This window comes from Oryzias melastigma, linkage group LG18 (assembly GCF_002922805.2).
Source record: "Oryzias melastigma strain HK-1 linkage group LG18, ASM292280v2, whole genome shotgun sequence".
Lineage (NCBI taxonomy): Eukaryota > Metazoa > Chordata > Actinopteri > Beloniformes > Adrianichthyidae > Oryzias > Oryzias melastigma.
In genome coordinates this window covers 22,336,612-22,363,477 of record NC_050529.1, presented here as the reverse complement: position 1 = coordinate 22,363,477, position 26,866 = coordinate 22,336,612, and the positions used below count along the sequence as shown (strand labels likewise).

General features: G+C 40.9%; 2 protein-coding genes across 2 annotated transcripts; one reads left to right on the top strand and one right to left on the bottom strand.

Annotated features, from left to right (window-relative positions):
• The first annotated feature begins 7,528 nt into the window (after positions 1–7,528).
• Positions 7,529–10,747, top strand: LOC112156266. Its single transcript, XM_036216735.1, has 3 exons — positions 7,529–8,499; positions 8,599–8,706; positions 9,324–10,747. Exons 1-3 carry the CDS (start codon positions 7,893–7,895, stop codon positions 9,410–9,412), a joined length of 804 nt encoding a protein of 267 aa, XP_036072628.1. The 5' UTR covers positions 7,529–7,892; the 3' UTR covers positions 9,413–10,747.
• Positions 10,748–17,975: 7,228 nt separating this feature from the next.
• LOC112156267 (Fc receptor-like protein 4) lies at positions 17,976–20,068 on the bottom strand (the record flags this gene model as incomplete). The annotated part of the gene is made up of 4 exons (XM_024288499.2): positions 17,976–18,938; positions 19,027–19,064; positions 19,135–19,266; positions 19,354–20,068. Coding segments are annotated over 4 exons (1,014 nt in total), but the record flags the coding sequence as incomplete, so codon positions are not given.
• Positions 20,069–26,866: the final 6,798 nt, after the last annotated feature.

Here is a 26,866-nt window from a genome sequence, read left to right as displayed (position 1 = left end):
AGAACATGAGGTGCAAAGCTGTGGAGATACCAAACGCGATTTATGTGTCAGATTCACGTCAAATTCCTCTCTGTCAATTCAATGATAGACGCATGTCCACAAACGTGTTCAAAACCTTGAAACTCCAGGCGTATGTGGGAGGAGCTACCATCTAAAGTTTTTAGCCTCATCGCTACATGGAGGCATTGACTGTATATCTCATTTACAATACCTGGAAGACACAGATGACCTTCAGGTTTATTTATTTTCTACAAAAACATCAGTAAGCATGCCATGTCTGGGTTCATGAGATCATTCAGAGACTCTCCCAGTGCGATGAGCTTCACCATATACACCAGGAACTACGTAGGAAAGATGGACGCTTTCAGCGGTACTTCATCTCTCTGTGACCCAGTTTGGTGCCTTGCTGAGTAAAATTAAAGGATCTTTTTATTGTTGTCTACAAACAAGACAAATAGAAAGTATGTTGGTTTTAGACTCAACCCACTGATTACATGATCAACATGTCATTGGTCAATGCTGGGATGCTGACTTATTGTATAGCATGAATTATTTACCAGAGTTCAGATTTTTGAACCCTCGCTGTGACGCATAAATCGCATCGTGACACCCGGAACACGTTCCTGCCAGACTGTTGCACGCTCAAATTCACGCCGAGCGACCGATCACTTCTGTATATTCACTCAACTTTGAAACTGGACGGTCCCGATGCAAGAATCGGGTTAGACATGCTGTGAAGAGACTAAACACAATAATGCCCGACATTGAAGCTGTGTGAATGCTAAATCAGACTAACTTTTATTTCAAAGACACTTTGTTTGCTTTCGTCCACTAGAGTGAAGTCCTAAACTTGGAAGGGAACACGTAACTCAACACGTCCGGGTAACTCCAGGCCTCAACAGTCCCATTCCTGCATGCCTGCTCTGTCCCTGGTCATGGTCTAATTGGCTGGACTCACCTGAACCAGGTAATCGGTCATGAGTAGGGCTTGGAGATGATTCTGACACAGCGGCCCTCGAGGCTGGGAGTTGCCCATCTTAGATCTTAGAGCCCAGTCAGAGCCTGGAAATGAGAACAGTACTTAAAGCTGAATTTGTAACATGGTAAATTTTGAACCATATGGTAAAAACAATCCTCTTATGGTGATTTCAGGAAATAAAGAAAAAGCAGAGTGTTTTATTTTAACATTTCAAATAAAACTATTTTGTCCCGTTGACAGAGCCCGTCAGGTTGAGTTTTGTTTGCCGCCCTCACTCTTCTGTTTTCTCTGCAGGTTGGTTGTGGCTTCTTCTGAAGGTTACCACCCCACTCGTGGTTCTTCATGAAGTGTCTCACAGCTGCCTGCATTTACCATATGCAGAACTTTAGTGTTTGAATACTCAGTGTTGGTGTATTTTGATCTATTTAGTTCAGTTTTGACCAATGCTACACCTCCTTTTATGCTTATTTTTGAAGTTTATTTTGTGGTTTTTACACACCTGAAATGTTGTTTTTTGTTAATAAATCTAACATACTTTATTGATCTTTTCCTGAACTGTGCTGCATCTGGGTCATCATGAAAAACTAACAATCATCATCTCTGTGGTCCATTCTGTATTCCTCTCTACCTTTATCTGTGGGTGGATGTGTGATCTGTGGTCAGAGCTGACCTGTGGTTCGATACATTAGATATGAGTGGTTTCAAAAGTTTCACTGAAATAATGAAAGATTTCTTTCAGATATATCAAATATGTTTCTATGTATCTGTCACACTGAAAAAGATGTTGTAGAGTTTGTGGTTCTACATCACATGTGTCAAAGTCAAGGTCCGGGGGCCAGATCCGGCCCTCCAGGTAATTCTATGAGGCCCTCCAAATCATTTTATTTTATTGTTATTAATCAATCAATCAATTTTATTTATAAAATTGATTTCATGGCTTGCTCCAGCCCAAGGCGCTGAACATAAAAACAAGAAAAACATTAAAAACAGTGATGTCAAAATAATCGCCCCAGCAAACCCTGCCCTAGCCCCACCCACCCAATGTTGCAATAATCCACCCCCCATAAAATAAATAAATAAGGATTAACTATAAATAAATTAATTAAAGAAACACGTGTCTTGGCTGCGTGCAGAAATAGTACAGTGGGATCCATTCATCACAGGGGCCGGCTGCACACATAGGACATCGCCACGGCACCCACCCAAACCAGAGAGGCAGGGGTCCCGCACCACAGCTGCAAAGTCGCAATGCAGACCCTCTCCCACCCCAGACAAGGCACCAAAACTGAGCCCCAGAGACAGCCGACTAAACCTGGAGTAAATGGATCACATGAGGAAACACAGGAGCTTAGAACAAAAGGAGTGAAATAGAACAGTTACAGGAGGTGATAAAAATAGAAAATAAATAGCTTCATAAACCAACATTTAGGATTAATACAATACATATTAGCTAAACAATAAAGCAAAATTTGTATCAGTCATGTCTGACTATGCTAGTTGAGGGCTTGCTCGTCTTTTAAGTCTGTTGAGGTGGGCTACTGTGTTGGCTTGAACTCCCTTTTTCAGAGAGCTTTTCCAACTTCCTCTGTCATTGCAAGAAGCAGTCCAGGTGGCAGGATCTATTTGGAAGTCCTTCAAGTCTCTTTTGATGACGTCTTTATACCGCAAGTGGGGTCGTCCAATTGGTCGTTTACCATCTTTCAGGACACTGTGTAGAATGCAGCGAGGAGGGCGGTTTTCGGGCATCCTGTGAACATGTCCCACCCATCTTAGACGGGTAAGTTTCAGAAGGGTTGATAAGGGTTTAGAGCCAGTAATATTGAAGAGTTCTTCATTGGTTATTTTATCTTTCCAAGTCACCCCACGAATGGCTCTCAGAGATCTAGTATGGAAAGCACTAAGGCGGTTTTCCTGATGACGGTTTGTGGTCCAGCAGGAAGAACCATATAGGAGAGTACTCAGGACACAAGCTTCGTAGACTCGCACCTTGGTCTTGATGGCAAGAAGTCTGTTTCGCCACACACGGTTCTCCAATTTCCCGAAGACAGTGGAAGCTTTGCCTATTCTGGTAGACAGTTCTTCATCAAGGCACAAGTTTGAAGTAATGGTGGAGCCTAAGTAAGTGAACAAATTGACATTATCAAGCGCTATGTTGTTTACTGAGAAAGTATGGTCATTGGAACGAGACAATACAACAGTCTTCTAGAGGCTTATTGTGAGACCAAATTTACTGCAAGCTGTAGAAAATCCTTCTAGAAGTTTTTGCAGCTGAGTTGCTGAACAAGCACACAGAGCAGCGTCGTCAGCGTAGAGGAACTCGCAAGCGACAATCTCTTGAACACGTGTTTTAGCTTTGAATCTGGACAATGAGAAAAAGTTCCCATCATCACGGGTGAGCAGGGAGACTCCAAAGTGGTTGGGAATGTTTTGGTATGCTGTTCTGAAAACATAAGCAAAATATATGCCGAAGAGAGTAGGTGCTAGCACACAGCCTTGTTTGATGCCTCTGTTGATCGGAAATAGATCTGATCCATCTCCATTGTATAGAATTTTGACTTCCATTTCATAGTGGAAACTTTTTACTAGAGATAGTAAGGTTGGAGGACAGCCAGCCTTTACCAGGACAGTAAACAAGGATTCTCTGTCAATCAAGTCGAAGGCCTTTGTCAGGTCAATGAAGGCTATATGGAGAGGTTGTTGTTGCTCGCGAGACTTTTCCATCAGTTGATGAACACAGAAGATCATATCAGTTGTGGATCTACCTGGTCGAAAACCACATTGTGATTCAGGATAGATCTCTTCAGCTAGCAGCTGCAGTCTATTGAGTATGATCTTAGCTAGTACCTTTCCAGTCACACAGAGTAATGAGATACCCATTATCTTAACATTCTTAAAATCCTGTGGAACTGTGCCAGTGGAACAGCAGGAAACCAAAAGCTTATGTATTGGTTCAGCAAGTACCTCAATGCTGACTTTGAGTAGTTCACCTGGTATAGCATCCTCACCAGCTGCTTTTCTGTTCTGTAGTCTCATAATAGTGGATTTTACCTCGTCAAGACCTGGTGGTAGGTTAAGATGCATCATGGTCAGTTCATTCGAGAGAGACTCCAAAGTGTCACAGCATACAATGCTCTTTTCGTTGTACAGTACAGATCGCTGTAATGCTCAATCCATCTGTCTAGTTTTTCGTTCTTGTCTGTGATAACAGAACCATCTTTTCTTTTCAGTACTGGGAAAGATTGAGGTGTTGGTCCGGTAACCTCCTTAATGGAGGAGTACATAGCTCTTATATTACCATGGTCACGAGCTGATTCAATCTTAGCACAAAGGGACTCCCAATATTTCCTGGCACATTGCCTAGAGGTTTGCTTGGCTTCAGCACGACACATACGTAGTTCAGTTAGTGCTTTTCGAGTGGGCCTGGATTTAAATCTTATTAGGGCTTGCCTTTTTTTCTCCACAACAGGCTCCATGGACTTAATTGAAGTGCTGTACCAATCAGGAGAGTGGTGGTGTTTTTTACCAAATATTTTGAATCCACTGTCGTAGATAATCTTTTTCAGTCCAGTCCATTGAGACTCGGGATCGTCTGAAGTACCTAGTGTTAGTAGTTCTTTTTGCACCTAGTTACAGAAGTCTGCGCAGAGGTTGGGTGAGACTGTGCGGTTAACATCTAGTTTGGCTGACTGCTGTTTTTGACGATGAAAAGGTTTTGGATGAAGTTTCATGAAAGTCAGAACAAGACTATGATCAGTGTCACAATCTGCACTGTGATAGCTTCTGGTGTTTGTGACTTCGGTTTTGTGACACTGACGAACAATAGCAAAGTCAAGTTGGTTGCATTGCTTTGATCTTGGGTGGCACCATGACTTTTTCCTGTGTGGTTTTCCTGGAAACCTGGAGTTGGTAATGCAAAGGTTTTGTCTGGAGCAGAGTTCCAGAAGAGTCAAAAGTCAAACGCCTATGGAAATGTGGGGCCCCAGCTCCATATGTGATTATTGGCCGGTCATAGCTAAACTGCTAAACGCCCTTTGGAATCGTGATAGAAACCAGGATGACCATCCACCCTAAGATGGGCATCTCCGTAACCCTGGTTCAGGGAGGCTGGGGGTGTGCTGACAAAGCAAAATTAAGAGATCCATAAAAGTACGGAAATCATCCAAAAGCCATATAAATCTCCATAATAAGAGGGCCCAGAGCAATTAAGAGTTTTGTAAACCAATAAAAGAACCTTAAAATTGATCCTGAAACGCACATGAAGCCAATGCAGCGATTTTAAAACCGGTGTAATGTTCCCGCCCTCTGGTTCCCATCAGAACTCATGCTGCCGAGTTCTGAAGGAGCTGTAAGCTGTAGATGGATTTTTTTGGGTAAGCCAGAGAGCAGGGCATTACAGTAATCTAAACGACTAAAAATAAAAGCAGGCATTAGCATCTCTGTGCTGGCAAGAGAGAGGAATGGGCGGACTCTGGCAATATTTCTTAGGTGAATCCTGTATTGACAACACTTTTAATATCAGGAATAAAACTAAGCTCAGAGTCTAAAATAACGCCCAGGTTTTCCACATACTGGGAAATCTTAAAACTCTGAAGTTTTGGTAAAATCATCTCTCTCTTGCCTTCGGGACCGATAACTAAAACTTCAGTTTTTTGTTGGTTGAGCTATAAAAAATTATCTGCCATCCAAGATTTAATGTCTAAAATGCAATTTAAAAGAGTGTTAATTAGTTCTGGGTCATCAGGAGACACAGCGATATAAAGCTGTGTGTCATCAGCATAGCTGTGAAAGTTTACGCCATGTCTCCTGATGACATCCCCCAATGGTAACATGTATGAATTAAAAAGTATTTGACCTAAAATTAAACCTTGGGGGACACCATAGCTTATGTTATGGATTCTTGAGGACCATGTATCCATGTTGACAAAAATTTACGGTCTGTAAAACCTGATTGGCCCACCAGACTCCTAATAGAATAGAATAGAATAGAATAGAATAGCCTTTAATGTCCTTGTACATTGTACAACGAAATTTGAACGTTACTTACTTGGTGCGAAAATTAAGTGAAATAATAAAAAAAGTGAAAAGTAACATTAATAATAGTAATAAAATATAAAATATACATATATACATAAGAAGCATGAAGGCAAAATAAAGACAGAGGGATTAGATGTAAACATTAGACAAGACAATTCCACTTGTGTTTAGGTTGGAGAGCTATGAGCTGCTGCACCCCTCCGCGCCGCCATCTTGAACCATCTGGGAACCATTAAATCTGTCAAGTAAAATCTGGTGATCTATTGTATCGAAGGCGGCACTAAGATCCAGTATTCTACATCCACAATATTGGATTATGGATCCCGGACGAGCCCCAAATTTATGTTACGCCCCATTTAGTCTAGACAAGTTGGGGCGTAACAGTTACCCAAAGAGAACTCTGTGAATCAAACTAATACCTCAGTCACAACTGCGTGCTCAATCTGGCAACATTCTGAGACTGTAGACATCTTGTTGAGCCCATAAGGCGTAAATAATCATATAATTTTTTTCTATGGGCATGCTGCGGGTGTCAGGTCACAGTGAACACTTAAGTAACACAGAAGGGTAGATAAGCGTGAAGTAGGTGAGAAAAAAAACATGTCGTACAGATTTATCTTTTTTTTTTTTTAACTTCCCGGACCTATGGGCACTTATATATTACGTGCACGCCACGTGCATGGTGTGCAGTCAGTAAGGAGCCAATGTACACACTTTACCAATGACTAGAGTGTGGCGAAGGACAGCATATGACATCATAACTCACATGAACTTTACAAATACTTCACAATATACTTACCACACACAACAACGGTACATAACTTTGTCATGGTGTCCTTTAAGGAGGATGTATGAGTCTCAAGGGAACTGGAAAACTCACCTGCCCTTCCCTTAAGTTACAGCCCCTCCTGGTCACAACCCTGGAACTGCACCCTAACCCCTAACCTAAACCTTCAGATGTCGTGAACGTATATGTTGTCATCATCCTAACTTAACTTTATGAGATGTTTACTAATCTTAAAATAAGTTTCTGCAAAAGATACACTTTCTACCTGAAAAAATTTAAATTTTCGATCATTTTAATATAAAAAAGTCTGTATTTTGAGTTTTTGTTGAATTGCAAAGGTTGTGAGGTGATGCAGCACTGAGCTCTGCCTCATGTTAGATGATGCAAACTAGGTTGACTACATTCCTTTAGCTTATTCAGAATATTCTAATTAGTTAAGGCTTTATTGAAATGGGATCATACATTTTGTAGAAGAAAACACCCTTTAAATGGAGTGAAAGGATGAAACCTCCAGCTGAAACAGACTCGATGAGAGCAACCATCAGCAGTATTACGGTCTGAGAGGACAGGAACATAGTAGAAACAAACTTACAGACTTTAAGGTAAATACCTGCAGCAGCGAGAGAAGATGAAGCAGAAGAACATCCAGAACATCCATGAAACAAATGTGAACTACGGCCAAATAAATTAACATTACACTTCTACAGACACAAACCTGACATCGGTCGTGGGTTTGATCACATGATCATGTTTCCTAAAGCTGATGTCACTTCAGAGGACCAATCAGAAGCAGTCTCGTCTCTATAAATGTGAAAAATCCTCCGTCGTTTTTTCATTTGACAACAGAATCCAGACATGATGATTTCTCATTACTTTGTTCTTTTTCTGACATGTTTGTCTTTCAGAGTAAATGGTGAGTTTTTACTGTATTTTGTCCAAAGAATGTCTGAACGGCTTTATGTCATTCTTTGATTTTTTTTTCTTTTCACTGCAGCTCAGAAGAATCTTCTAGAATTTCCCTCTTCTGTAATCCAAAAAGGTGGTTTTCTCTCCGTCTCCACTGGAGACACTGTTACTTTAGAATGTTCTTATATGGGTGCAGATTTAACATGGATCTTCTGGTACAAGCAAACATTAGGGCAAAGACCTGAACCCATCTCTAGTTTCTATGCTTATGGGTCAATATTGACCTTTTTTGATCAATTCAACAATCCACGCTTTAGTCTGGACACAAAAAACCAAAATCATTATTTAAAGATTTCAGATCTGCAACTTTCAGACTCAGCTACTTACTACTGTGCAGCACGACATAAAAATGTCCTTAAATTTACAGAGGGTGTTACAGTCAGTGTGAAAGGTCCAGGTGTAACCATGAAGACTTCAGTGGATCAGTCGTCCTCTGAGAACATCCACACAGGAGACTCTGTGACTCTGAACTGTACAGTACACACTGGGAGCTGTGATGGAGAACACAGAGTTTACTGGTTCAAAGACTCTGAAGACTCTCATCCAGGACTCATTTACACTCATGGAGGCAGGAATGATCAGTGTGAGAGAAACAAGAACACACAAACACACAGCTGTGTCTATGAACTGTCTATGAAGAACATAAATGAGTCTCATGCTGGGATCTACTACTGTGCTGTTGTGTCATGTGGACACATACTGTTTGGAAACGGGACCAAACTGGACCTCACAGGTGAGAAGAACTTCATGTAAAGTGATTTATCTGACTAAAGTTAGCATTTACTTTAAGTTTTATGTGAATTCAATAATGTTTTCTTCAAATTTGTCTCAGCACAAGATGGAAAATTTCCTCCTCTCATATATTTCCTGAGTGGAGTTCTGACATCTTCACTGATCTTCCTCACATCTTACATAATACACAAGAGCTGCAAATCCAAAGGTAAGATGTAGAAATTATCTCTTGAATTTTGTTCTAATTACTAGATACCACTTAAAACCTAGGTCACAACTTCCCATTTGCATGGAGGGGGGCTGTCATAAGTTTGTGCACTCATTTGACTGCAGTTGGAAAGGATTGTAAATCAATGAAAGAGCATTTTGATGTTAGCTTTGATTATTTTATCAAGAACTCTGAGAAACCAATGATTGAATGTATTGATCACAGTCAATAAACATTGGAGAATTAGCTAAAAGAGTCTTTGGTGAACTGGAAGGAGAAAGAATCAGGATTTTGGAGGAAGTTCTGTCCATGAAGATCTTCACTTCCTCGTCCAGCTGACATCCGGATCAGAACCATACGGCTGGACATTACCCAGATTGATGGATGTTTTTATGTAGCAGCTGTGAATATTTACGCTAGAGAGACATAGAGCTGTCATAATCAGGGGTGGAGCTCCAAAAGCCACGCCCCCTCAGAGGAGATTTTGGAAAAAGAAGCTTCAGATCAACATGAAAAATGTATTTTTAAGACATTTAGGTTGTGGGTTTTTGGTTAAAAACTTCATAATTAAAACACTACTGGGGGACTTTAAGGAACATCCCATTATTGTCTTTCAGGGGTGAGGTCAGGAACAAACATGGAGGTAAGACTCACCCTGTGGCTTATTACGATCTTGTATGCATGTTGCACAAAGTATATAATGTAATATTATGTTTATTTGTATACCCGTAATCAAAAAAAAAAGTTTTTTTTTGTTGTTGAATTTATGTTTCTAGAATGAAGATCATCTCTGTTATTCTACTTTAAATGGAAACAAGATTGAAGACACCTGGAGTGAGTGTGTGTACTTCAGAAAAAAACAAGAGATAAATTATACTTGATTACTTGATACTTCAAGTAATAATGGGTGTGGAAATTACTGTAAGCATTTTTATTGAGTGTTTGCCCAGCTTTTCCTAAAGGTAAATCCGCCCCTGGTGTCAGCAGGTGACAGGACACTTTTCTGTACATGTCAATGATTTGCTTGTATTTTAGAATATGAAAGACATCAAGGCCCTGGCTTGAATCTTGCCTGTGACCTTTGGCATGTTCTCCTCATTCATGCATGTACTTGCAACAGGCTCTGGGTTTCACCCACTCTCCAGAAATGTGGATCATAGGTCAAATGATTGCTCTAAATTGTGCTAAGGTGTGAATGTGAGTGTGTGTGCCCTGCTATGGATCGGTAAACAATTCAGAGTGAAACCGCCTTCGACTAACTGTGGCTGGGATAGGCTCCAGCAACCCCATGACAACAGAAGGGATCAAGCATGTTTAGAAAAAGAATAGCTGGAAAGTCTTGTAAATATTTAGAAGTAGTTGAACTCTGTAATTAATTATTTCAATATTACCATAATTAAATGCTCCTTTCTGCATTTCTGTAATAAAGATTTAAAACAACAAATTCTGTATGCAAACTATGATTTCTTTCTCTTTGACTCCATCAACCATTAAGTTTAGTTTGGCAAAATAACCTGTTTTTTCAACAAGTCGTTTTTTTTTTTGCTTGTGTGACTGACATCATACAGATCAGACATTTTCACTCAGGAACTTCCTGCTCCTTTAATGGTCTCCAACAGAGTTTTACATTAAGCTGTCCCATAACTTAATGGTTATGATCTAATGAACCAATAACACCTCCTGTGCTCTCCTCCTCTGTAAAAAGTGTTTATTTTCCTTTTACTAGTCACTCACTGTGCTGACTCCTGAAAGGTGAACAACAACAAGGTGAAGACAGTAACATTTCATAAACAGTCGCAGCTCAACCAAAACCTCCATGTCATATTTCCAAACTGACCTCAGAGCTTACGATTTTAAACTTGCACAGGAAATGGTTGACAGTTTGGAGAAACTTTCTGCCCAAGTCAAAGGAAATGGATTCAAATTGTCCAAAGTTTTTGACCATTAAAGCCAAAGAGGCTGTCAGACCAATCAAATCGAATCGAATCGAATCAAATCAAGAAACGACAAGAAAAGCACATCAATCAAAGTGAGTAATATAAAAACAAATCAAATAATTTTGTGTACTTTTTCAAGTGCTTTAAATTATAAAAAGACAAAAGACCAATAAACACACACACCCCTTTCTACTATAGTCTGCAATTCACACCATGTCTGAATAAAAAAGTCTGCTCTAGATTATGTTCAATGCTGTAAAACTTTTCTGGCAGTTTTTTGACAGAAAAAATACCACAAACAAAAAAAAGATCACTCTTGAAGTTTGTTCTGAACTTCCTGTTTTTTTTTTTTGTTTTTTTTAACACAACAACGTTTAGATTCAAAATTGAGATAATTTAGATCAGATTGGAGACTTTCAGAATCTAAAGTGGGTTAAGATGTACTTTTCTGGGTCTGCCTCAGAGACATGTTGTATCACAAGAGACTTGATTCATTTCATTAGTGTAGATGCAGTTTATGCTAATGTTACCTGATTTCACAGGCTAGACCTCCAGAGGTCCAAATTCACTGAGCAGTGGATGTAGGCGTCCCAAAACATGAATAAATTAGACTAACAAACCAACTAAATACTTAACTAACTGAATAACTAACTAACTTGACTATACATTACTTATTGATAGATTTCTCACATTTATGAAACTGTAAATGTAAAGTCATTGGCCCCGCCCCCACACACCACGCCTCTTTCATTAGTGCCCTCTACTAATAAAAGATAGATCAGAGTAACACTGCTTTAGATCTCTTCTATCAGGTTCTGTACAGCTGAAAATGGATTGGCTTTAAATTAAGGGAAAATGAACAACAAAGATCCATTATTCAACACACAAATAGTCCAATGTCTAGTTATTTTGCTAACTTTTAGGAATCTGCATTTTGATGTACATCATGTATGTAGAGAAAAAGATTATCAATCAGTTTCTGGACTGACACCAAACACCGTTATGAATTGCCCCTTATTGTGTGTTGGTTTTCTGTTTTGTTTTGTCCAGGCTGGCTGTGGGTTGTGCTTTGATTGATTATCTCATCTGTTAAAGTTCGGTTGAATTGTCAGATCAAACCAACATGGACCTAATTTGATTGGATGTTGTGCCGAGAGCACACCCAGACGCGCACACACATCTACACAAACACACAGACGGTCAATATACTATCTTTGGATTTTGTGGAAAATAGCAAGTGTTTCAGAGTCAAAGGGCAGAAGTCCAAGTCAAGTCAGGAGTTCTGCTGATGAAGTCAAGTCTAAAGTTGTCAAACTCATGACTCCCACATGCGGCCGTGGCATCAGAAATACACTTTTTGACAGGCGGCGCGCAGGAAATTTACCGCACGGCGAAAGAGGGGCGGGGCATGCAAATTTGTCACGTGAATTGAGTTTGATGTGAAAGCACCTTAACCGACAGTTAGAATAGAAAAGTAGCATTGTTGGAGTCTGCCCACTGGACCCCTGGCCTACATCAGACATACCAACAATGTGTCTGAAGGAGAGACCAGTGAAGACCAAAGTCAGGGGCCAATCCCTTCTACAGAGGAGATGTGGGAGCTTGCAAGAGGTGGAGGACCTTAACAAGAATGGTAATGATGGACCAACCAGGATCCCTTGTCATGGTGATGATGGAAAAGGTAAAGACGATAAGCACATGAAGGTGAGGATCACCACATACGACGTACATCACTACCAGATCCAAGTCCCTGACTGGTCAAAGTTTAACTGATTTAACTTTTAATGAGCGTTTAATGGATGTGCGTTTAGTACGTAAAACCCAAACACGGTCTTTAAAATATGCGTAGCTAAGCGTGAACATGAGAGTTTTGAAAGCAGAATCTGAATTTTGCCCGTTTGCATGGACATCATTTAAAGTGGTCGTTTTAGCGTGCGTTGCCGAGGGCGGTGTGAACGTAGCTTCAGAGGAAGAGGAGCTGGGGTTCTTTAAGATCAATCACAGGACCTCCCTGAAGTCAAAAGCTCCAGTAATCTGAAGGTTTTCATGGCATCTATGACTTGTCTCAGCAAACGTCTTCACACTAGAACATTGATGACCATCTCATGCTTTGACCAAGACTTTTCTAAAAACTTCAATTACAAAGACTTTAGAATTAGAGCATATCTGTAAGAACATGATTTTGATAAAGTAAGACTTGATGATAGAAGGTCTTTTGAGATTTAATCAATTCATTACTGATCATGTTTTAAGAAAGAATAGAATGAAACAGATTCTGCTGTGAACTTTACCACACATCTGCAGTCTGACCTTCCTGTAAAAACAGTTTTTGTTTCTTCTCTGACTCCAGAACTCTGCAGCTCTTAAAAAGCCAAATTACCTGCAGATATAAAAATATGTTTACTGTTTTAACGTCCAAAGTTTCTGTTGTTTATTTTAAGATCTTATTCAAAGTGCATCAGCTGAATATGCAACAAGGACACAAACAGGTGACTGGAAAACAAACTCATACCAAGAATGTGGTGGTCTGCAGAGGGTGAGACTTTACAAGAAGAGACAACACAATGTGGTTAGAGTTTAACTCAGGTTTGGCTCCACGCTACATCACATACTGATCTGTTTACTTTAATATCAGCTCAACGGTAACAAACAGAAATTGAAACATAATTTTGATCACTCTTCTCTTTTGAGATCTCTTGGAGTTAAAGAATACATTCATTAAACTGATACGTAGATTTCTCAGCTGAGCTGCGTTTGCAGCAAGCAGCAGATCTACAGCTCAGCCCCCCGACCTCCTTTTTCCACTGTGGTGACACCAATGCAGCAGACACACAGGAACCTCTCAGGCTTTGCAGCAGCACCACATGCAACAAATGCTGCGGTCCTACTTTCCACCCAAAACTTCTTTCTTGGCTCCTAAATGTGAAAGCTTTCTTATTTCTGCAGGTCAGTGACGACCGATGACACCAGGCAGATGTTCTGTTCTCTTCATTGTTATAGTTTTGTAGTTCTCATTGTCCTCTGGATGTTTTGTACCACTTGCGAGTCACTTCTAGTCCGGAGAATGACATTTTAAGCAATGTTTAGACATTTTGGATTATTTTTTTTAATGAATTGGTTCTGTATTTCTCATTTTTTTAGGTCCATGAATTCTAATGAACATATGGCATTGACTGCATAAGAGAATTGGCTTTAGAAATCCCTTCCAGCCTTTGAGTTCCAAACAGGAAGTACCAAGGTTACAGGTTCAAGTTACTGGCTCCAAGAAGCCAAACTTTTGGCCAGGATAGGCTCCGGCACCCCCGCGACCCGGAAAGGGAAGAAGCGGCCAAGAAGAAGAATGAATTAATTTCTTCATAATAATTTGCGACCTCAATAAAAATAGGTGGTCTTAATAATGCAGTTACACCAAATGTGATTTGTGTGTAAATTTTCCGTCTACTGCCTTACTTTTGACACTCATCAAATTTATTGCTTGATGCCCCGAAAAAATTGTAACCAACACTAGCACACACCCCACCCCCAACAGGTGCTTGTGTCATGTCTGAGCTCCTCTCAGCCCCTCCTTTTCCCTGCCTTGCTGAGCTGCCTTGATTGCTCATCTGCCTCACCTGTGCTGTCAGCCATTTATGCCTTGTCTCTCCAGCTTTTCCCCGTCAGATTCTTCTCGACCTGAAAACCAAACGTGCGAGATCCCTGCTCGAAAAACTTCTCCAGTCTGTCTGCCAGCTGAACTCCAGTCTGTCTGCCAGCTGAACTCCAGTCTGTCTGCCAGCTGAACTCCAGTCTGTCTGCCAGCTGAACTCCAGTCTGCCTGCAAGCCAAGCTTCAGCCCTCATCCAGTCTGCCTGTCAGCCAAGCTCTAAGCCTCGGCCTCACCTCGCCCCCGGACTTATACTCCTCTGCAATAAAACTTTCAAACTTGCCCTCTGTTTTTGACGCTTTACTCGGGGTCCTCTCACAGATTACCCAACAGCTTGCTTACTTAGACCTCATTCAAGTGGAGTCTTTTAAGGATCCAATACACATGTGGTTGTATGCAGTGGGACACCCCCCACTTCCAATACCAGTCACATCCTTCAGAAGGGAACGGTTAACTACCCCATTACGCCGGGGTCATACTGGATGCAGAAGCGCCGCAAAGGCGCGCAGAGCAGAGCGCGCGCGGAGTCCGCTCCGCTCACTAGGTCACACCAGACGCGAATTTTTCCGCGACGGTCGACAGTTGACACAGACTCCGCCCCCCAACTTCGCAGTCGGCCCACTTCATTGATGGGTTTGTGCGCGCGTGTGCGTGTCTGTCTGTTTTGTTTTGTTTCTGTCTGCACCCACGCACTCCCACGTGTTTCCGTCGGTAAATTCATCATCATTTCTCTTCGTCCCCAGTGGGACATAAGGCCGCTACAAACTGCTTCCACCACAGCTTATCCCTAGCCCTGTGTTGTGCTTCTCCTAGGGTGAGCTGATTTTCCGCAAGTTCTGATGTTATTGTGCGGCGCCATGTTGTTCTGGGTCTCCCAGGTTTTCTCTTTCCTGGAGGCGTCCACCTTAGGGTAAATTAATAAACTCAAAATATTACCTGATGTTTCTTCCAAGAAGAACCGCTCCTCTGCCTCTCTCTCGTTCAAACACAGCCCCATGACCCGCTCCAGTGTGCCCCCACTGCATTGGGGGCCCCGTCAGCCCTGCTTTTTTTCCTCCCAGAACCCTGCAGCCCAGCACACCCGCTCCAGAGATCTGTGGTGTCCCGAGTGGGGGGTCTCGCTCACGCGTGTTTGTGTGTTTTGATTGTATGCATATTTTCATCTCTACAGTCTGTTTAGACACAAAAACATGATCACAATTGTCAATTGCGGCGTTTTATTGTGAAAAATTGGTTCTATTTTGAAAATAAACCGGATTTTCTCATGTATTTTGATGCAACTTCCTGCCAGTATTGACGCGGAGCGCTCGCGTCTCGCGGAAGAAATAGGCCAGACGCCGAAACGTTGCGCTGCACCGCGCGGACCCTCCACGCCGCTCCGCTCCTGGTGTGACCGACACCATAGGTTAACATGGGCGCCGAATGGAAGCGCACGCCGTTCCGCGCCGCTTCGCGGCGCTTTCACATCTGGTGTGACCCCAGCGTCACAACATAGCTTTGTTCAGGGACCTGCCCCCCAATTGGATTCCACCTGCATGGTGATGTCTTTTCACTCACATGGTACACTTCTAACAACTTTTGCATCACATTTCCAGTTAGGTTCTTATTAGGTTTATGGAGAGTAAAATATTAAAAGTTATTTAAGGTTTAAGTTGATTTATTCTGGAAAAATATTCCTGCCTTTTTATTTGTTCATAATTATGTTAAAAAGTTAAGGTGTTAAAGTTTTTAAAATTGTCATTCTTCGAGCTTTTTGGAGTATTTTGGCATGTACTAAGATTTTTTATTCTATTTTGGAGTTTGCTAATATATCAGCTATATGCTAGCTGTTTTTGCTTATTTAAGCTTTTAAAAGGTTTCTCAGGTTGTTTTGGAGTTAGGTAAATATTTACACACCAGCTGTTTTGGCTATATTAGACTTTTCTTCAGTTTTTTAGGCCAATTTGGCATTTAGCTAACATTCTAGCTGTCTATCAGCTTCAGTGTTTTTAGCTATCAATTTCAGCATCTTTAGCTATCAGCACTAGCATCTTCAGCGGACAAATTCAGCTAACAGCATTCACACTAGCATTATCTGTTTATCTAGTTCATAATTATGTTAGAAAATCACGGTTTTAGAGTTTTAAAAATGTTTATCTTGTTTAGCCCGCGACCTAAGGTGTGTTTTGGATTTTGGCCCCTTGTTCGAGTTTGACACCCTTGCACTAGACTAGAGACTATGTCTCTTAGTTGGCCTGGCAACCCCTGGTCCCCCTTGCAAAGCTGGAAGAAATGGCTGGGTTGAGGGAAGTCTGGGAATCTTTGCTTAGACTGCTGCCCCTGGACCCGGATGAGCGGTAGAAGATTGATGGATGGATGGAGCTACAGTATAATGAGGAGTCTTGCTGATACAATTTTGTCTGAGGATGCTTTTTTTCCTCCCTGACAGAAGATTCAGTGTATATAAAAACATAGTTTCTGAAACAGTGCTGCTTTCATCAATGTCATGTTTATCGTACATGCAACCAGTGGAACAGATAGAAAGAGAAATGAAGAATTGCAATGTGTGCAGAGCCAGTAATCTATGACACCATTTTTTTTGGGAATATAACTATGAAAGAAAAAGCCTGGGGCAAAATTCAGCAAATTTTCACTGTTTCAACATTACACACCAAAACTCTTCCAACTGTTGGTGGCGGATATGATCAAGTCAAAATACTATTCTCAACAAATAAAGATCTGGTTTATTTTGGTGTGTTTAGAGTTTATGTCATGTATATTCAGCATAAGACCACATCTGAGTAGAAATGGTTTAATAAAAGCACATTTATCAAATAGTAGACCACTGAATTAATGATTCAGGTTTTAGTTAAATGCTTTTATTTTCATCCATCCATCCATCTTCTTGTCCGCTTCATCCCTTTCGGGGTCGCGGGGGTGCCGGAGCCTATCCCGGCCACTGATGGGCGAAGGCGGGGTTCACCCTGGACAGGTCGCCAGTCTGTCGCAGGGCCTTTTATTTTCAATCATATCTAATTTGCTTTATCTACTCAAACTTAGTACTTTTAACTCCAGGGAGTCTGAGTTTTCAATACGTGTTTGAACGAACATTCTGTTTTTACTTGAACTCACTCTTTTAAAAAGTTCATCTTAAGGATTTCTTCATTTTAAGACTAACTTAATACACTCCAGTGTAAAAACTGTTGGACTGATGTGTTGAACTAAATACAGGCTCACCTTTTGAGTCATCACAGTACACCACAGAGTCTCTTCCTTTACACCCTAAAATCATGAGCCGCTTTCCTTCTGATTTACCTCTATAAACTCTGTACTTACACTATTGGTCTTAACATTTTCCCTTTTTTTTTTTTTTGCTCCATTTAAAAAAAAAATATTTACCCCCTGATGCTTATTGATGCAACTATGGATCAAGTCCCTTTTTTAAGGGCTGAGATCTTTAGGTTGTGGTGGTTCACTTTCAGCTTATCCGTTTCGGGGTCCCCACAGCGTAACAGCACCCACTGTTTCGCATCAGTGATTTGTCAGAGTTTTTACGCCAGATGCCCTTCCTGACACAACCCTGTACTTGAGGGGCACAGGGACCCAGTTAGGCAGCAGCATCAAGGGTCTTGTCTAAGGACCCAATCTGGGTGGGGATCAGTGGACAACCCTGGGAATCGAACCCAGGGCTCCTGCGTGTCAGCCCTTCACCTAGCCCACTGAGCCACCCAGCCGCTAAGGTTAAGTTTTTTTTTTTCACTTTTTTCCAAGTTACTATCAGCTATTGAATTTTTAATATATATATAAAAGCACAAGGAAGCAGTATTTAGTTTCAATCAACTTTATTGTTTAAACCTCGCTTTATGTTGGACTGAAATTACTGCAAAAAAAGAAAACAAAATATGTTATATAAAGCTTTTTTTTTAACTGAAAAAATGCATTTTAGTCCAGATCTTACCAAAAAATACCAGATTGTCTTAGTCATAAAATAACAGTACATAAATGAAATGAGTATATGAAAGAGTTTGAAAAAGACGTTGAAAAGACTTAAAGATGTAAAACATCCCAACAGGTTAATGAAGGAGCAGAATTTTGTTAAAATAAACAGTCTTTATTTCACAGAAACAGCAATACAGCTATATATGAGGGTGTTTTAAATAAAATGTGTTGTTCTGCTATGACATATAAGTTTATTCAATATTAAAGTTTTCAAAAACATAATTTATTCTGCTCCCTTTCTGTCACTTTCTGCCTCAGAAAAGCAAACTGGTCTATTTCAAACGCGACTGGAGTTTATGAGCCCAGATTAGATAAAATCTAAAATAAATCTTCTTAAACTGTTGCAACAAAGGATTAAACATTTCTAAATAAAATTAGTTAAATTAGAGTAAAACATTCAAATGAAAATACAAAACTTCGGAAAACCATAAATTTGCCTTCTTACTTTAGGTGTCTCCACTTTAACTAGAAATCAAACAAAATTTATTTATTTATTTTTATTCTATTTTAAGTAAAAAATATAGTCTCTTTCCTGACTAAGAGGTTCAGTTCTGTTGTCTCACACCGGCATAAACACAGTCTGTGTTGGAGTTGTTCTTCTGTCTTCTTGATTTCTTGGACCTCTTAACATTTAAAGCAGCGTAATGGAGACTTTCTGTGTCTTTGTTCTCAGTCTGAAACCAAATTGACAGAAAACAAGCACAGCATGAACTTTATGTGGATCAAAGATGAACATGATAACTGAAGAGAGTTGAGTCTCACCTCTATGCTACTTAATGGGGCAGCAGGTGATCTTTCATCTGGTTATGAAACACAGAAAAGGTTTATTTCAAGAACACAATTATTGAACAAAGAAAGAAGTTTGTGTACCTGTGGAGGTGCATTTGTTTCTCTTGTTCATCTTCCACAGCAGGAAAAGCAGAAAAACAACGAGGACGATCATGATGGTCAATAATCCCACCAAAGTGTGAAGAATCACAGAGTTCAGTGGAGCTGCAGAGTCTGATATTACATAAAAATAGTTGTACTTTTAAATTAATCTGAATATAATTTCCTCCACAAACTTGATTCTTTAAAGGTTAAACTCACCTGTGAGGTTCAGTTTGGTCCCGTTTCCAAACAGTATGTGTCCACATGAGACAACAGCACAGTAGTAGATCCCAGCATGAGACTCATTCAGGTTCTTCATAGACAGTTCATAGACACAACTGTGTGTTTGTGTGTTGTTGTTTCTCTCACACTGATCATTTCTGCCTCCATCAGTGTAAATGAGTCCTGGATGAGAGTCTTCAGAGACTTTGAACCAGTAAACTCTGTGTTCTCCATCACAGCTCCCAGTGTGTACTGTACAGTTCAGAGTCACAGAGTCTCCTGCATGGATGTTCTCAGAGGACGACTGATCCACTGAAGTCTTCATGGTTACACCTGGACCTTTCACACTGACTGTAACACCCTCTGTAAATTTAAGAACATTTCCATGTCGTGCTGCACAGTAGTAAGTAGCTGAGTCTGAAAATTGCAGATCTGAAATCGTCAAACAATGATTTTGGTTTTTTGTGTCCAGACTAAAGCGTGGATTGTTGAATTGATCAAAAAAGGTCAATATTGACCCATAAGCATAGAAACTAGAGATGGGTTCAGGTCTTTGTCCCAGTGTTTGCTTGTACCAGAAGATCCATGTTAAATCTGCACCCATATAAGAACATTCTAAAGTAACAGTGTCTCCAGTGGAGACGGAGAGAAAACCACCTTTTTGGATTACAGAGGAGGAAAATTCTAGAAGATTTTTCTGGGCTGCAGTGAAAAGAAAAAAAATTCAAAGAATTACATTGAATGTTCAGACATTTCTTTAACAAAATAAAATAATAACTCACCATTTACTCTGAAAGACAAACATGTCAGAAAAAGAACAAAGTAATGAGAAATATTCATGTCTAGATTCTGGTCTCAAATGAAAAAACAACGGAGGATTTTTCACATTTATAAAGACGAGACTGCTTCTGATTGGTCCTCTGAAGTGACATCAGCTTTAGGAAACATGATCATGTGATCAAACCCACGACCGATGTCAGGTTTGTGTCTGTAGAAGTGTAGTGACAGTGTCCACCAGCACAATCACACGTTTATTTCTGCATCATTTCACACATGATACAAGTTACAGACGCTTGAGGTTTTATAATAAAATATATGAAACTTGTTTTGTTTAGAGTGTTTGATTTGCACAAGACTGACTTATGAAATGTACACATGTTGTTAATCTTATTCTGTTATTTTTCTCTTTGATGTGATGTTAACATTGGCTTGGTTTGTCTTTAATTTAACTAAATTCTGCTTTCTAGTGCAGAGATGGCTGTGGGGCGAACTTCTACTCATACAAAACACTCATTTGGAGAACTCAGCCCCTTGTGGCAGAGGAAGGAACTGAAGCATTTCATTTGAATATCTGTCCAGATTCATAGATTGGGTCATTGGGGTGCATTGAGACCTCTGACCGGTTCCCAAACCACAGTGACCCTTGTGGTCCTTTCTGCAGATGTTGAACCTAAAGGAAGACAGTCCAGCTACAAAGTGCTCCTCTTCCTGCCCTAACCCCTGTTTTGGTTTAGTGTGGAGCCTTGGAACCATCAATCCCAGCGTTGTTCGAGATCTATTATCAATAATTCAATGAAGGATATTTAAAGCTAAAGTTTGCAAATTGTGACTCACCTTTGACAAAATAATCTGAGCAAATTAGTCAGTATCATTTGAGTAACGTCTTTCTGATTTAGTCTTGCTGGCCATTCCACCTGTCACTCAATTGAGTTGTTGCTTGTTACACCTTGATGACTGCAGGTAATCTATGATGGATTTATACGATCTGACCCTGGCCCAAGTTTCTGCATCAACCTGCGTTAAAGACACCGCCACTCTGACTGAGCTGAACACTCTGCCACTACATGATACAACAATTACATCTCAATGGTCCTCACACTGAAAACTGCAGTGTTTTGGAGTTTCCAGACCCCCAGATGGAGGAATCACACCTAACATTGGTAGAGGTCTACCTGTCTTCTGAGCATTGACAGTGGAACAAGTGACCAGTGACAACAGTCCTGCCACAGTTGTGTGATGTTCGCTTTCATCAGGTGACATCTTGACTGGAGCAGCTCCAGCAACAGACTGACCAAACACAGACTTGATAAATGCTGGTGATCTATTAAATCTAGGATCTGATTTACAGTTTTTCTGGTTGTGGAAATGTTATGGCTGATGTGCTGAATCCTTTTCCTGCCCTGTTGCTCTGATCACCTGGTAGGTGTTGACCAATAATCTTGATTATCACCTGCTGGCTATTTAAGCAAGAGGAGGCACTCAACCAGCAGGCAGAGGTAGAGCACGAGCTTGAGCACTTTGAATGGAAGTTGTGCTGGTTTATTTGGATCTCTTTTTTTCTTTTTATGTCCTCAGCAGTGTTACACACTGCTGGGTTTTGTTATGTTAGTTTTGGGGATGGACCTTGGTGGTCTTCATTTGCTGGCTTGCTTTGTTTCTTTTAAATAGGTAGATTTCTGTTAGGCAGCCTTAGCAGGGAGCTGCTGACTCTGGTCAATGTTGCTGGGTCAGCAGACCCCCTGATCTGTTATGTTTGGCCAAGGCTCCATTCTCTTTGTTTGGATCTTTCTGTTCGAACTAGCAAACTAATAATTTATTTTTTCTTTCTTCACAGGACACAGTTGTTTTCTTTAATAAAACTATGGTCCTCATCTTCTTGGTGCCCAGTTCCATGTGTCATGGCCCCCTGCCAATTAAGGCACGAGTGTCAAACTCAATCGCACAAGGAGGCAAAATCCAAAGCACATCTTAGATCATAGGCAAGCAGGATAAACATTCATTGGTCTCCCTGACTGAACTAGAAAGACTGGTATTTGCTTTTTTAAACCAGCTGGTTCTGTTCATGATGTTGTGTCTGCTTGGTTTTTTCAAAAAGTCTCTGCAGTAATATGATCAGCATTTTTAACTACTGTTAATTCTAGTCTCACTTCCAGTCAGGTTCCACTCAGTTTTAAACAAGCGGTAGTGAGGCCATTGTTAAAATAACAAGGGCTGGATTCTGCACTGCTTTCAAATTATAGACGAATTTCCAACTTACCTTTTTGTGCAAAAGTCCTTGAGAATATAGTTTATAAACAGTTAGTTACTTTTTTTAAATGTTCATGGGATCTTGGAACCTTTGCAGTCAGGGTTCAGGTCCGGACACACCACAGAGACTAATCTTTTAAAAATGTTTAATGATGTTTTGCTAGCAACAGATGCAGTTCATCTTGTGGTTCTTTTATTATTCGATCTATCAGCAGCTCTTGACAGAGTGGATCACGAGATCTTGATTGGTCGGCTGGAGCATTTGGTGTGGCTTTCTGGTGAAGCTCTACAGTGGATGAGGTCTTATCTCACTGACAGGTCTTTAAGTGTTAGCATTGGTCCTAACTCATCCAAGTGTTACCCCCTGAGGTGGGGAGTTCCTCAGGGGTCGGTTCTGGGCCCATTGCTTTACATGCTACCCATGGCAAAGCTGCTTCGTAAGCATATAAGATGACTTTATGCAGATGACTGCCAAATCTATCTCCCTATACGCAAGGGTTCTGACCACACAGTTAAGGCAATAACTGACTCCCTTGATGAAGTCAGGTTGTAGATGTTGGCTGACTTTCTTGGGCTTAATGAAACAAAAACAAAAGTAATTGTGTTTTCTTTAAGTGGTGGAAAGGACCACAGTCTTGATCTCCTCTCACTCGCCCCATTTGAACAGTCTGTGATTTCTAACCTTGGAGTGAAACTTGATTCCACTTTCATCCATCCATCTTCCTCCGCTTCATCTGGGACCGGGTCGCGGGGGCAGCAGTCTACGCAAAGATGCCCAGACTTCCCTCTCCCTGCCCACTTCCTCCAGCTCCTCTGGGGGGACCCAGAGGTGTTCCCAGGCCAGCCGAGAAACATAGTCTCTCCAGCGTGTCCTGGGTCTTCCCTGGGGCCTCCGCCCAGTGGGACATGCACGGAACACCTCACCAGGGAGGCGTCCAGGAGGCATCAGGACCAGATGCCCAAGCCACCTCAACTGGCTCCTCTCGATGTGAAGGAGAAGCAGCTCTACTCCGAGCTCTCTCCGGGTGACTGAGCTCCTCACCCTATCTCTAAGGGAGCGTCCAGCCACCCTCCGGAGAAAACTCATTTCAGCCGCTTGTAGTCGGGATCTCGTTCTTTCGGTCACGACCCAGAGCTCATGACCATAGGTGAGTACTGGAACGAAGATCGACCGGTAAATTGAGAGCTTTGCTTTCTGGCTCAGCTCTCTTTTCACCACAACGGACCGGTACAGCGACCGCATAATAGCGGACGCCGCTCCAATCCGCCTCTCGATCTCCGATCTTCCATTACTCGTGAACCAGACCCCAAGATATTTAAACTCCTCCACCTGAGGCAGGAGCACTCCACCCACCGAGAGAGGGCAAACTACCTTTCTCCGGTCGAGAACCATGGCCTCAGACTTAGCGGTGCTGACCCTCATCCCAGCCGCTTCACACTCGGCTGCAAACCGCTCCAATACATGCTGGAGGTCCCGGTTCAATGGAGCCAACAGAACAATATCATCTGCAAAAGCAGAGAGGAAATCCTGTGGTCCCCAAACCAGACCCCCTCCGGCCCCTGGCTGTGCCTAGAAATTCTGTCCATAAAGACAATGAACTGAACCGGTGATAAAGGGCAGCCCTGCCGGAGTCCAACATGTACTGGGAACAGGTCTGACTTACTGCCGGCCATGCGAACCAAGCTCCTGCTCCGGTCATACAGAGACCGAACAGCCCTGAGTAAGGCTCCCCGGACCCCATACTCCCAGAGCACCCTCCACAGGACACCACGGGGAACGCGGTCGAACGCCTTCTCCAAATCCACAAAACACATATGGACTGGATGAGCGAACTCCCACGAACCCTCCAGCACCCTGGAGAGGGTGTAGAGCTGGTCCACTGTTCCACGACCAGGACGGAAACCGCACTGTTGTTCTTGAATCTGAGGTTCGACTATCCGACCAACTTTGGAGTCTTTTAAACCCAAACTGTTCCTCCATTATAGCGCTAAAGTATCTACCTAGCTGCCTTTTAATTCTTTTTTATTGGTTGTAATATTTGCTTTTATTTGTTTTATGTTTTTTGTCTTTTATGCCTTTTATTATTCTGCTCTTTTTCCTGTGTACAGCACTTTGGGCCTCCTTGACTGTTAGTGGAAGGTGCTTTATAGATGAATAAATGAAATGAACCTTTATTGTACACTCTAAAAAAGAATTTAAAAAAATTGAAAACTGTAACTTTTTAACACGATTATAAACTAGATAAATAGCGTTATCTGCAATAATGCTAGTGTGAATGCTGTAAGCACCTCAATGAAAACGCTAAAGCAGATAGCCAGCTAAAATATTAGCTAAACTTCAAAATAGCCTAAAAAAACAAAACAAAAAAAGTAGGTTAGTCAAAACAGCTGGCATGTAGCTGAAAAAATAACTAAGCTTTAAAATAGCCTAAAAAACTAAAAAGGGCCTAAATTAGCTAAAACAGCTAGCATTTAGCTGAAATATTAGCAAAACTCCAAAATGGACAAAAAAAAAATAATACAATTTTTTTAAAAAGCCTAAATTAGCCAAAACTGCTAGCATATAGCTGAAATATTACATAACTCCAAAAAGCCTAAAAAGTCTTAGTAAATGCTAAAATAGTCCAAAAGCTAGCAGATTGCCAATTTTTAAAACCATAATTTTTTACTGTAATTATGAATAATAATAATAAAGAATATTATTCCAGAATAAAAAAAAATCTATTCTGTCAAAATTATACAAGTTAAAAATAAGCTTGAGATAACATCGGGCCATTAATAACAATAAAATGAAATGATCTGGAGGGCCGGATAGAATTACCCCGAGGGCCGGATCTGGCCCCCGGGCCTTGACTTTGACATGTGGACTAAGGGAAAGAGAGGAGCGGTAATTGTTTGAGTTGAAATATTGCAATAATTCGCCATACCAATATTTTACTGTTGAACATTTGTGCGTTCACAAATTTAAATATCTGACTCGATGAACACCAGATTGATATGCTGCTAGCAGTTGTTTGTCCTCATAGGTGCTTCAAACCTCCAGTCTCTGTTTTCAGGTATTTTGTTTTGTGTTGAAGTTCTCAGAGTTGAGTTTCCACCAGTGGAAACTTCTGCAGTGTACATCTCACCACCTTCACCACAACACTTGAGGATAAACAGAGTCCACTTCAAGCTTTAAGATGAAACCTGATGAACAAAAGTAAAAGTACGAATAGTTTACCACAGGGAAGGGGGCGGGTGGTGATGGTGGGGGTTAACCAAAGCAGCAGCTTCTGTCTTCAGTGTTTTTCTGTGATGCTGCAGTGCATCTTAGCATGTGCAGAGGTCAACCAAGCTGCAGGAAAAAATATTTATAATACAATAAACGTTTCTCTTCTTTACACGCTTGACCTCTCTAAAAGTGTCATCTGCTGCCACGACCACATCAGAAGGATGTGAGGTCCTCTTAGAAAACAGTTTCTCTTCTTTTATGCTGCTCTGCTGGGTGAGTCCTGTAAGCAGCTGCACTGCTGCTCTCTGCTGACCAGAACTGGAATTATACGTAAAAAAATATGAACTAAGTTAGAGGTACACACATCCTCTTCTCGTGTTCCAAATAGGACGTACCTGCAGGTAGCAAGAAGGCCAAAGTCCCATTGACCTACATTTTATTTGTCAGAATAATCATTCTTGCTCTGATGCTTCATTCTTAACATCTTCTTTCTAATCCTAATTTGTGTTAAACATATCTTTTCTTTATCTCCAGTTATTCAAGTTATAAACTGACCAATCAGATGCCTCAGTAAAATGATGTGGCTCCCACTAGCCCCACCTTCAACATTTGATTGACAGATTCGCCGCCTTCAGTGGGAGGGGTGTGGCCTTTGAACAAGCCGGAACAAGCTCACTCATGATTGGTTGACAGTACTTCCTCTGGTGACTCAGACCGACTCAGACTAATTGCTGTGCACAGGTTGCAATCGGTTACAATATGGCGGTAATGAAGGTAATGCATTTCCTATGGGGGCTCTGAACGCTTGCTATGTCCAGTTTGTGCTTATACAGTCATTGGGAAGAATTCGGATTGGGCCTTAGCTCCAGGACTGTATTATGCTGACCTTGTATGTTTTAAAAGACAACCTGAAAGACGTTTTCTTTTGTATCTAAAACAAACCCCTTTTTGTTCAGATGTTAAAAATATTTTCTTTTAAACTTTTGACAAAGTTATTATTGAAAAAGGTTTAGACTTTGAGCAAATAGATAGATAGACCTTTATTGTCATTATCACAAGGACAATGAAATTGCAGCAACCGTTTCAGTGCAAGTGGCATAAAAAATACAGAACATAATATAAAAATACGATATAAAATATAAAAAATATGTAGAAAAATATATACAATGAACTGTGCCATATAACAGTATGAGCATATATGTACATTATGGATGTGCAAAAAAGCGATTTACATATGCATATGTACATAAGCAGTATATAAATATATGAACA

What these genes read in the sequence shown, in the direction of transcription:
- LOC112156266 (XM_036216735.1), top strand. Translation starts at nt 7,893, where the DNA reads ATGGGTGCAGATTTAACATGGATCTTCTGGTACAAGCAAACATTAGGG. An exon ending in GACCAAACTGGACCTCACAG is followed by an intron (nt 8,500 to 8,598) that starts GTGAGAAGAACT and finishes AATTTGTCTCAG; the next exon opens with CACAAGATGGAAAATTTCCT. An exon ending in CAAGAGCTGCAAATCCAAAG is followed by an intron (nt 8,707 to 9,323) that starts GTAAGATGTAGA and finishes ATTGTCTTTCAG; the next exon opens with GGGTGAGGTCAGGAACAAAC.